Source organism: Epinephelus lanceolatus, chromosome 19, assembly GCF_041903045.1.
Source record: "Epinephelus lanceolatus isolate andai-2023 chromosome 19, ASM4190304v1, whole genome shotgun sequence".
Lineage (NCBI taxonomy): Eukaryota > Metazoa > Chordata > Actinopteri > Perciformes > Serranidae > Epinephelus > Epinephelus lanceolatus.
The window spans coordinates 37,780,992-37,793,553 of NC_135752.1; the positions used below are offsets into that span (position 1 = coordinate 37,780,992).

At 42.3% G+C, this 12,562-nt stretch overlaps 1 protein-coding gene across 2 annotated transcripts in view; it reads right to left on the bottom strand.

Moving 5' to 3' along the window:
- adamts6 (ADAM metallopeptidase with thrombospondin type 1 motif, 6) overlaps positions 1-12,562 on the bottom strand; it is a 108,785-nt gene that overhangs the window by 35,820 nt on the left and 60,403 nt on the right. For both annotated transcript variants that reach the window (XM_078162076.1, XM_033646222.2), the window contains exons 15-16: positions 5,724-5,826; positions 1,787-1,920 (exon numbers count right to left, since the gene is read on the bottom strand). In XM_078162076.1, coding sequence (XP_078018202.1) covers positions 1,787-1,920; positions 5,724-5,826 — 237 coding nt within the window. The remainder of the gene's footprint in view (positions 1-1,786; positions 1,921-5,723; positions 5,827-12,562) is intronic.

Here is a 12,562-nt window from a genome sequence, read left to right on the forward strand (position 1 = left end):
GAAACATCTTAACTCAAGGTTTCTCTTTCTAGCTCTTTCCAGAGCTTTCAACCAGATCTTACAGCCTTCTTCAGCAAGTGACATTGACTCAGTTGTCATTGTGTAATCTCTGTAAACAGACATCTGCATATGACGGCACCAGATTTTGGTAATGTAAGCTTTCTAGTTTCTGATCTGAGTAGTAATCTGAATAGTATTGACCAAACGGGTTTGAGCGACATGTAAACAGTACATGTTAGCCAAAATGTGTAACCCATCGGCTTTGTCTGATGACGATTTCGCCTTGTAGTAGCATTTTTAGCATTTATCTGCATGACAGGTACCCTGGAAATCCAGAGTTCTCACGAGAGTACAATTTGAATTTGCTCAGCGAGTCACTCGGGCAATCAGTAATGATGCTCATTACCCATGCCGTTGGAGCCGAGCTGCACCAATCACATCGGTGTAACTGATATAGGCGGGCCAGAGGTGAGCTAAACAGATGATGACAGCGCTGCGACGACGAAGTCCGGAATCAGTCAGTAAACATTGCAAGATGGCTACGGATGAACACCAGTTGTTTGAAACGGCTTTGGCCGCTACAATGAACGAGTTAGACTTGGCTTTTTCTCTAAAAGAGGAACAGAAGACGGCGCTCGAGTCTTTCCTTTGCAAGAAGGACGTTTTTGCTGTTTTGCCGACCGGATACGGCAAGAGTCTAATCTACCAGTTAGCTCCGCTGGTAGCTAAGCTCTGGATACGTCACCCCCAGTACTGTTCTAATTGGTCGTGGTGTTATCCAATTGCATGCAGTGATATTTTCAAATGCATGCCTGGTGCCGCCCCTCGAGTTGGGCCATTTTCATTACTCATGGCCAGACCCTAAATCTTTCTAGATTTGGGTCTGGATTTCCAGGCTACATGACTGGCACATGGAGGAGGAACTCTTGGCTCAGATATCCACTGGCTACACCGGATCTCATGACATACTGGCTGCTAGAGGCTGATTGTCGTCAGAGCGATGGGTTCTGAGATTGGCCAAGATGTGACCTGGGTGTGGAACTTTTGATCACATGACAACAGGTGCTATATCCATCCATTTATAATACCTCCATCTGCTGTGACATGAGGTTTAAAGCCCTAAAAAGCCAGTCAGTGACCTTCAGTTAAGATTTCCCTGTCAAATACAATTTAAACTTTACTGTCACTGGTGTTTAAACATGTTCAAAGTCATACTTTATAAACTAAAACATCATTAATGAGCTCCTAGCTTTTTGTGCTAACGTTGGCAGAATGGTAGTTAAAAGAAAACTACAGTTTATTATAGTAGAGCTGCAACAATTAGTCCATCCACAGAAAATTTATTTAGATCTATTTAGATAATGAAAATAACCGTTTTAGTAATTTTCTAAGCAAAAAATCTAACATTTGCCAGTTTCATGCTTCATAAATATGAGAATTTTATGTTTTTCTTTGTCACAAATAATAATAAACAGACTTGCTTTGAATTTTTTAGACTGTTGGTTGGATAAAACCATCCATATGAAGGTGTCACATCAGGCTCTGGGAAACAACACCACATGTTTCACCTGTTTTCTGACATTTTATTGACAAAATGATTAATTGGGGAAAATGATAGGCGGTTTAAAACTTTTATTTTCAGAACTCCAGCATCAGATGTATAGAAATAATATGAAAAAAACCTTAGTTGCAATAATCTATAGTTTTCCTTTAAGACTTAAATAAAAGAGAAATTGAAATCATGTGGATTCAGGCCTCCAAACACGACGAAGCATGTCTCCCTTACCTTACACTCTCCATTGATGCAGATGTCCAGAGAGTCAGCCTGACACCGGGTGCCATCTATGACTGCAGGTGAGCGCTCTGTGTAGAAGTTATAGCCCTCTGCCAGGCAGTTCAGTGCACAGGGTTTAACACCACCTGGGTTACACAGAGCACACACAGACGCAGCACATGGTTATCTAGAGTCCAGCCTACACACAGAAACACACAACATGACCTGAACTCAAAGATAAACACATGACAAACAACACAGCTCTGGGATGTCCTGTCGACTTGTTGACAATAATAACCATGTGGAGGAAAGTCAGCGGCGCTCAGATCTAAAACCTCACGTCACCGTAACACTGACACCGACAGAGACAGCGTCGGCTGCCAACAACAATTATGCTGACATCAACACGCAGGTTATCTGCTGTTTATACATGACAGCTTGCAGCCCACAGAGTGCGGTAAATCAGGAGGCGATGGATTTGACAAAACAGACCCCTGTGATAAAAGAGATCTCACTTAAGCTCTTCCAACTGTGAGAGAAAATAAAAGTCATGTTTACATGCTTCACACTTTTATCACTTCTTCTTGTGTTCCTTGTGAAGTGGAGATTTTCCATGATGTACAGACATCAAGGGGAGAACTTTGGGGGAGAGTGACACAAAGAATGCACTCCTAAACTCCAGCCAATAGTTGTGGTAGTACAATGGCATTTGCACCTATTCTAGCACAGTCCAAGGAACGAGTGCTTCGTCTGGAGATTCTTGACATGAACTGTGTCAGGATGTCTGCCCAAAATGTGAAAGTCTCCCAGGTTGGATGAGCCGCAGATCCAGAAAACCAGCGAGGGTCTTGGAGCACAGCACAGTGTACAGGAATCTGAAGAATCCTCCACTCATCAAAGAGACCTTCTCACTGTTGGTGTTAACTGGGTACACAAGACAGGCCAGCCTGCAGACTGTCACTTGTGACGCAAAGAGGATGACAGGAAGAGTTTTACAGCTCAGCATTTGGAAGACGCAGAGACTGGATGCATGAAGTGTTCTGCAGCTGGATGCTTCAGCTCTTTGGCTGTTTAACCTCAGCCTAGTTATATGGAAGATGTTGTGAGTAGGCACTAAATTAAATCTAGTCTAGTAGAGTTGGGTTGATTTCCGGTTTTGCCAGTCTGGCCCAGTGTACAAGCTTGAACTGGATTGATTTTATGCAAACCAGCTTAAAGTGATAGTGCACCCAAAGATGAAAATTCAGCCATTATCTACTCACCCATATGCCGAGGGAGGCTCAGGTGAAGTTTTAGAGTCCTCACATCACTTGCGGAGATCCAAGGGGAGAGGAGGTAGCAACACAACTCCACCTAATGGAGGCTGACGGCGCCCCAGATTCAAACGTCCAAAAACACATAACTGAAACCACAAAATATCGCCATACTGCTCGTCCGTAGTGATCCAAGCGCGCACACGTGAACACGGTGCACAGAGAGGCAGTCAGAGCTACAGGCTACAATGAGGCTAAAAACAGAGTTCAAATGACGTTTTTCCAAACAACTTTTTATGTCGGGGCTTCAGGACACTTGGATCACTACGGACGAGCAGTATGGAGATATTTTGTGGTTTCAATTATGTGTTTTTGGACGTTTGAATCTGGGGCGCCGTCAGCCTCCATTAGGTGGAGTTGTGTTGCTACCTCCTCTCCCCTTGGATCTCTGCAAGTGATGTGAGGACTCTAAAACTTCACCTGAGCCTCCCTCGGCATATGGGTGAGTAGATAATGGCTGAATTTTCATTTTTGGGTGCACTATCCCTTTAACCAGCATATGTCGTTATGACTTTTGTGGCAAATTAAAACGTAGCCTCCATCATTGACCTGTGCCAATGGCATCACAGCGCTAAATCCAACTTGAATTGCATTAGTAATAAGGAGTATGACAAAGTGATTAACGTAATATTATGTTTGTTTAAGAACCGACAAATGTAGCCTCTGGTGTCTGACAGATTGTGAGCCGTGCACCAACAACAACATGATCTCATTCATGTTGTTGTGAGCCGTGCACCAACAACATGAATGAGATCGAATAAAGATGGGAGAGGGCAGAGTGCACGTGTTGTGTTTGTTTACTTGTAGGCTAACGTGCTTTTTGTGGCAACGCGAGGAGACATGTTAGAGTTAATAGGTACCACTATAGCAACATTTTGGATTTGAAGACGACAAGAGGTGCGATGCACTGCTGCCATTTAGAAATAATTCTTAAGTGTAGCTGGATGCTGCAATGGATGAGGAATGGCCGATTTATGAAGTTGAAATGAGAAATCTATACAAAATGTTCCTATTTCACCATAAAAACCGAAATAAAGTGGCAGCTGGCTGAAGAAATATCACCAAGGAGACACCGTAGGGACATGGAGTCATTATGGTCCACTTAGGAGCGACTGCTAAGCCAAGTCTGACACCTGATTAAAATTTGGTATACCGGTCCCGTCCGACTCTTAATATCAAACTGGTTTTAAAATTTGTACACCGGACCAACCCTACAGACGAGATCTTACACGGGGATTAATTGTTACTGCCAGGTGTGACTGAACTAGCTAAACATTAGCTTGCTAGCATGAAACCAATTTAGATTGAGGAGTAAAAGACTTCAAATAAAATATGACTGATACATCAAAGTGTTTAAAAGTGATGTAAATTTGGACGATTAGAAAGATTAACACATTATACCTCAAACTAGAAAATGTCATGCTAATGACATAAAGCTAAATGATTACCTCAACAGTGTCAGTTACATTAGCATAACTGGATCTAAACTGCAAAAATACTGCAACATTTTTAGATCAAAGTGGGCCAATATCTATATTTACAAGAAAATAAATTTCATATATATATCTGCCCCCAAACCTTCTATGTTACAGCTACACTAGACTCACAAGTCAGTCTTTAGATGCTTTGCTTAACTAAAGACTGATGTCTTTCTCCCTGATTTTGTGTTTAGATGGGCGGATACAGTTTAAAAAAACTCCCTACGTTGCAGAACCAATAGTAAATCCGCAGGGCGGTCCTTTGGTGGCTCGCTGAACTCTTGTGCTCGTAAACATAGTCCGACTGTGTTAAAAGTTTTAAACAAAGTCGCTGTAAGTCCTTCATTTCCACAATCTTGTGGACTGAGCACACGTTTGATAAAACAGAGTTTAATCTCTCGGCATCCATTTTCAAGCTCTCTGTGTGTTTGTTTCCTTGCGGACGAGAAAAGGGGGAGCGCACATTTCCGGGAGGGCGTGTCCTTTTAAAAAATGCAAGAGGCGTTGCTTTGTTGCCGGCCGTTTTCTCCGGCGTGTTAAACACACTTTAGAAAGGAGTGTCCCCAGACTATCAGAAGGCGGAGATCTCTGATTGTCTGGTGGCGAGACTTCAGCTACACAGACTCCCTGTTTCCATAGTTGACTGCTTTTGTGAGAGAGATGTCTCTATAATGCTACCAATATTTATTTTACTTAAGTCTGTTGTAGCTAACATATTACTTGAATTTTATTTAAAACTATTTAGTAGTTACTGAGAACTTAGGAGGGACTTTACACGGACATAATAAAGGCCCTGAAAACATTTGATTTTCTGATCCACGTCCTAGGAGCTAGGGAAACCTATATGAACACATGTTACATAGCCAAAATTAAAACTTTTGGCTATGAAACATGGAAGATTTCTGCATTTAGCAACATCTGAATCAAAATGTGATGACGGTTGTGGGTTTTTTGCCTGTCAATCAGAACTAATAAAACCACACCCACACAGTCCTCATGAAACACATTAAATGAGCTTTACAGGATTAAACTCTTAATAAATAATACTGAAGGATCATTTTCCACCCAAACGTAGTTGCTTAATTTGTAATAAATATCTGATGGATTTGGAACCAAGTTGTCAGAGGCTTTAATGGTGCGACCCAGTCCTGAACTCACCACCAGTGTAAGGCTTCCAGTTGTAGTACTTCCCACGGAAAGGCATGCTGTCAAAGTCGGCGCACTGCTTCTCTCTGAAATCACGAGATCCTGCAGCGCAGGCCTGCGAAATAAAAGGAGTATATATTTAAGAAGTTGTGATGCTAAACAGACTGAACAAGTAGCATCTTAGCCCATTTAAAACAAAGCAAATAAACTTTGCATGACTGCTGACCACTTCCAGACAATATGAAAATCTATTGAGAGACTCTTGGCGCTTGTTTGAGCTATCTCAGCAGATAAGATGGAAAAACTGACTTGGATAATGGGTAATATGTTAGCTGGTCTGCCTCTCTTTCTTTTACTCATTTCCATTTAATTCATCTTTTTCTTTTTGTTGCATGCTTTACCAGTCATACACAAATTATGCAGCACTGCATAAAGACTTGGGGACCATAACGTTTAATGTTTGCAATGTGGATGTTACGGTGCCTGGAAACTGTTGTTGTTTTCTTTTGTTGTTATTGACCTAAAAAATATTTTTAATAGATTTAAGTATTAAAAGATGTGGCAGGGTAAAGCAGGACAGACTTTTCTAATCAATTTGCCATTAAACTGCCAACATTACCAAGCAATGACGATGTAATTGACAAAAATAGACTTGATGCTCACTGTGATGGATTACACCACTCAAACAAGTTTTAAGAGTCTGCCAATTGATTTTCATGTCACAGGGAAATGAATGGAAACTGAATGATTGGGAAAAACATCCATAAATCTAGAAATCTGTTGCATGCATTCAAAAATGGTCAGAAAAGAGTCAAGTAAAGGAGCAAACACTTGCATGCACACTGCTCCCTTAAAGGGTCAGTTCACTATTTTTCAACCTGGACACTATGTTTTCATGGAACAACAAGTTTTGAAACTGGTCCAGTATTAGGATGAGGTCACACATGAGTGAAATTAACACTGGCAAATATTCGTCTCCCGTTCAATTCAATGCCAGCAGAGGAGCAAATAAAACATTCGCTTCACTGACTGGCAAATTGGCAGCCTCAACCAATACCAAAGGATTATTTGTGGAGGAGACATTCCCCCAATCCCTTACAGCTCCGTCAGGTTAGCTCTTAACCTGATGAAGAATTGGGACACCACTTCCCCTCACTTGAATGTGCAAAACCAATGGGAAGGGCCAAGACAAGGGCTAAGGGGAAGAAATGGAAATGGTCCTAGGTCTGTAAGAGCTTAGGGCTTGAGTCAAAGAGTCTGTAAGGGATCCATTTGGGATTGGGAGAGTGATTGTTGCCATGTCTAACCAGCTGATACTGTACGATACTGGCCATGAATACAAACTGAGTCGGGAGACAGACATGGAACATAAAAAAATGTAAAATGTCTCTGTATTTTTTTAGCAAGCTAGTTTACATCAGCTAACAAGCTGCCTTTCTCTGTCCGTCACATCAAGCACTGCCCACATTCAGCACGAATATCACCTTGGCAGGCAATAGTCACTTGCCTGCATTCGCTCATGTGTGCCTATGCGAGTGGACTGTAGCCAGCAGCCACAAAACAGTGTAAACTTAAAGGGCAATTGTGCAACGTCAATGTGCGTCCACTAACCAAGCACCTCTCCAGCTACCAGTCCATGCTCCATACTTGATCCGTACAAGGACTTGAAACGGCAACTGTCTGGTTCCCAACACAAGTCCTTATGGACGTTATGGAAAGGATTCCTACAGAGATAAACTGTGTCTCAATTCAGGGGCTGCAGCCTTCGCAGGTTGCATTTGAAGACTGATTGGCGCGACCAAGGCCGTCCCATTTCGACGACTCCTTCAAATGCGGCCGAGAAATGCAGCCTTCTTTACCAGAATTTGGAGGATGCAACAGATGAATCCTTCAGGGCCCAGCGTATCCCAAGTACCATGTCCTCAAGTGTTAAATTTAAAAAAAAAAAAAAATATATATATATATATATATATATATATATATATATATATATATATATATATATACAGTACAGGCCAAAAGTTTGGACACACCTTCTCATTCAATGCGTTTTCTTTATTTTCATGACTATTTACATTGTAGATTCTCACTGAAGGCATCAAAACTATGAATGAACACATGTGGAGTTATGTACTTAACAAAAAAAGGTGAAATAACTGAAAACATGTTTTATATTCTAGTTTCTTCAAAATAGCCACCCTTTGCTCTGATTACTGCTTTGCACACTCTTGGCATTCTCTCCATGAGCTTCAAGAGGTAGTCACCTGAAATGGTTTCCACTTCACAGGTGTGCCTTATCAGGGTTAATTAGTGGAATTTCTTGCTTTATCAATGGGGTTGGGACCATCAGTTGTGTTGTGCAGAAGTCAGGTTAATACACAGCCAACAGCCCTATTGGACAGCTGTTAAAATTCATATTATGGCAAGAACCAATCAGCTAACTAAAGAAAAACGAGTGGCCATCATTACTTTAAGAAATGAAGATCAGTCAGTCCGGAAAATTGCAAAAACTTTAAATGTGTCCCCAAGTGGAGTCGCAAAAACCATCAAGCGCTACAACAAAACTGGCACACATGAGGACCGACCCAGGAAAGGAAGACCAAGAGTCACCTCTGCTTCTGAGGATAAGTTCATCCGAGTCACCAGCCTCAGAAATCGCAAGTTAACAGCAGCTCAGATCAGAGACCAGATGAATGCCACACAGAGTTCTAGCAGCAGACCCATCTCTAGAACAACTGTTAAGAGGAGACTGCGCTAATCAGGCCTTCATGGTCAAATAGCTGCTAGGAAACCACTGCTAAGGAGAGGCAACAAGCAGAAGAGATTTGTTTGGGCCAAGAAACACAAGGAATGGACATTAGACCAGTGGAAATCTGTGCTTTGGTCTGATGAGTCCAAATTTGAGATCTTTGGTTCCAACTGCCGTGTCTTTGTGAGACGCAGAAAAGGTGAACGGATGGATTCCACATGCCTGGTTCCCACTGTGAAGCATGGAGGAGGAGGTGTGATGGTGTGGGGGTGTTTTGCTGGTGACACTGTTGGGGATTTATTCAAAATTGAAGGCATACTGAACCAGCATGGCTACCACAGCATCCTGCAGCGACATGCCATCCCATCCGGTTTGCGTTTAGTTGGACCATCATTTATTTTTCAACAGGACAATGACCCCAAACACACCTCCAGGCTGTGTAAGGGCTATTTGACCAAGAAGGAGAGTGATGTAGTGCTGCAGCAGATGACCTGGCCTCCACAGTCACCGGACCTGAACCCAATCGAGATGGTTTGGGGTGAGCTGGACCGCAGAGTGAAGGCAAAGGGGCCAACAAGTGCTAAACACCTCTGGGAACTCCTTCAAGACTGTTGGAAAACCATTTCAGGTGACTACCTCTTGAAGCTCATGGAGAGAATGCCAAGAGTGTGCAAAGCAGTAATCAGAGCAAAGGGTGGCTATTTTGAAGAAACTAGAATATAAAACATGTTTTCAGTTATTTCACCTTTTTTTGTTAAGTACATAACTCCACATGTGTTCATTCATAGTTTTGATGCCTTCAGTGAGAATCTACAATGTAAATAGTCATGAAAATAAAGAAAACGCATTGAATGAGAAGGTGTGTCCAAACTTTTGGCCTGTACTGTATATGTATAATAACAATCTCTGGGTCCATGATTTAGGGCTAACTAACTTGCTAGCTTATTCCCTCTTTCGTCAAGCGCAGCTGGTTGCTAGGTAATAGGCACACCAATGGGGCGAGAACAACTGGTGATGCAACCAGGAAATCCTCAGCAGGCCGGGCCGTTCATTTTGGAGACGTTCGGTTTGGATGATGCAGTCTTTAAAGGATGTGGCCGACGTCGACCGCAAAGGCCACGCCCTTTGAAGACTGCAGCCTCTGAATTGAGACCCATCTATAGACCTTTTTGTTTAACCCAAAACTGCTCCGAAATCACCATCACCAAACCCACCAGACTCCATTTAAATAAACAGCAATTTTATCATCGTAAAACACACTTCATTCAAAGTCGACAGAAACAAAATAAATTGTGAATAAATTCACAAAACCCATCTTGGTTCGTCTTTCCACTGTTCCAACAATCACCAGCTCTGGTTTGGTTGACATTAACCCTTAACACACCCAGTTAGATGTGACAACATGCTGCCTCTATACACACTAACATGACTGTTTTTTTAAATGGAGTCTGGTGGGTTTGGTGACGGTGATTTCAGGGCTGTTTCTGGTTAAACAAAAAGGATCTGACTCTTTGACACAAAGCTCTATCTCTGTAGGGATCCTTTCATAATGCTGTCAGACACTTAAGCCTGATTTATGGTCCTGCGTTAAATCAATGACGTACCTACGTCGTAGGGTATGTGGCTACGCAGGAGACTCGCCGTAGCCCCCGGCGTAGCCTGACGTGCACCTCCCAAAAAATGGAACTACACGTCGAGGCGACGCAGACCCAGCGCAGACCGAGAGGGCTGTGATTGGTTTGCTTGATAGCAACGCATTTCCGTTTCTGTATTTCCAGATTGCGCCATCCCCGCCATCTTTAAACATCTTCTGTTGCGATGTAGATGTTGCAGTATTAACATACTTTCTTCGACATCCAACAACTCCAACTCCAGCAAGATTCTCTCTCTCTCGGTCGCCATTGTTCACTGTGACCGGAAAAGCGGGAAGCTAAACAAAGTATCAACTAGAGACGACGATAACCATTCAGGAAAGGAACGCAACCCCCTACCGCTCTGGCAGTGAATTGCACCGCGACGAAATGGAGTGACGGAGAACTTCGAAGGGTTCACTACGGCGTCATGGCAACGACGTAGGTACGCCGCAGGACCATAAATCAGGCTTAAGAATAACAATCTGAGCCTGTCAGTGGCAAAAACAAACACTTTTAGATGATGCACAATTGCCTGATAATGTTACTTTGCAGCCTGTTTCACAGCTCAATACTGGACCAAATTAAAAGCTGTGGTTCCCATTGGTGACTTAGAAGCAACAACATGTGCAAACAGGGTCCAGGATGAAAAATAGAACTTTCTCTTTAAGATGCTGAGCTGCAGCCTTGCATGTTGTTACCATTTGTGAATTATCTACAGCGACTATTTCTTTATTCCGGGAAGTTTTTATTTGTATAGACAGCATCATTATTAACAACTGGATAAAGTCTGCATAAGATGTCACATTATATTTTCGGACACTAAAACAGACTTGTTTCTTGGAACTCCTAATTGAGAGCAGTGTGTTTTGCATTTGGAGGGTTTTTGTTTTGTTTTCATGAGTGGATGTTGCTCCAGTAAGAGGAGGTTTTAAAAAGAAAAAAAACTGGAAAGAAACACTTTATTGGTGTGAAAAGGTCCTTAGAAACCCCAAAACACTTTCCCCCGGGACAAATAAAAGCTCTCGGGTCAAGGCCGTATTTCACATGCTGAAAGTGTTCCACGTCGGGGAAGGCCGAGCCACTTTCATTACCACTTGAGTGTTTTGCCAATATGGCAGCTTTAAACTCGCACATCAAACATGCAGATTGAGTCAGAAGAGACAGAATAATATTATTACAAGTGTGCATTGAAATGACAACATGGGGCCAAATGAGATTTACATGTGCCGACACGTGTTTGAAGGAGGAAAGACTTCAAAGGTCACATCAGACGGGCTGCACCGCGGGATTATTTGGATTATCGATTAACATGTTGGTTATGTTTTGATTATTCAATGAATCATTTTGGCTTTAAAATGCCAGAAAACTGTTAATAATCACAAATGTCACCCCAGATCTCCGTCCAACACCAGTCCAAACCCCAAAGAGAGGAAATAAGTTTTCACATGTAAGCAACCAGAAAATGTTCTTTATGATTAATAGGTTATTAAAAGTCTCTAGGGTTAAAGGGAAACTCAGAACCTTGATTTCTTTATGTCAAAGTCAGTTTTCCAGTGCAAACAGCATGACTCTAGGGATGTTAGTTGGTCCAACACTTTGGTCTAGAAATGAAGAACTATGAAAAGACTGCTGGATGCACTGGCATGAAATTTGGTACAGATGTTCATGGTCCTCAGATGATGAATCCCAGTGACTTTAATGATCCTTTGACTTTTCTTCTACCATCACAGCGACATTATCATGTATTTGTTTTGGGTGAAATGTCTCCACAAAAGGGCGGAGTATCATGAAAATTTGGCATACACCTTTATGTTCCCCCTCAGGATGATTTGTAACATCTTTAATGGTCTCATGATTCTCCAATTAACGCCGTCATCTGGGGCGTATTTTATTGAATTCGTCTCATAATTTGTTTATGAGCAAATACCTGAGATTAATGACGTCCCCATCAACCTCAGATGCACTTTGTGTTTGGTGCTATTTAGCAAATGTTAGCATGATGAAGCTGAAACATCAGCATGTCTCTCGTTGTGAGCACGTTAGCATGCTCACATTAGCCTCACAGAGATGCTAGCTCCCAACTGGTCCAGCCACGGGGTCCAGACCTGTCCTCATTAGCTCACGGCCAAGATAGTTTAATATATTCAGCGTCATACTTGCGTTTGGCCATGTCGTCGAGCTAGTTTATTGTCTCTTAAGCAGCTGTCCATTAGTCACTCACTCTACAGCAAGAAAGGGCACTTCAAAATAAAAGCTTGGTGCTGGAAATTCACTGCACTTAAAAATAAAGTATGTTTTTTACAGTCTTGACACGTTTGCGAGTCACTTGCGGTTCATTCAGGACAGACCCCTGACCCCGTTTTGGATTAGTTGGGAACCACTGACTTAAATGACCCACTTTTGCAGGAGTGGAGGGTGGAGAGAAAGCCAGTCTCCCCATCTCAGTGACTGAGTATTCAGTACTTTTT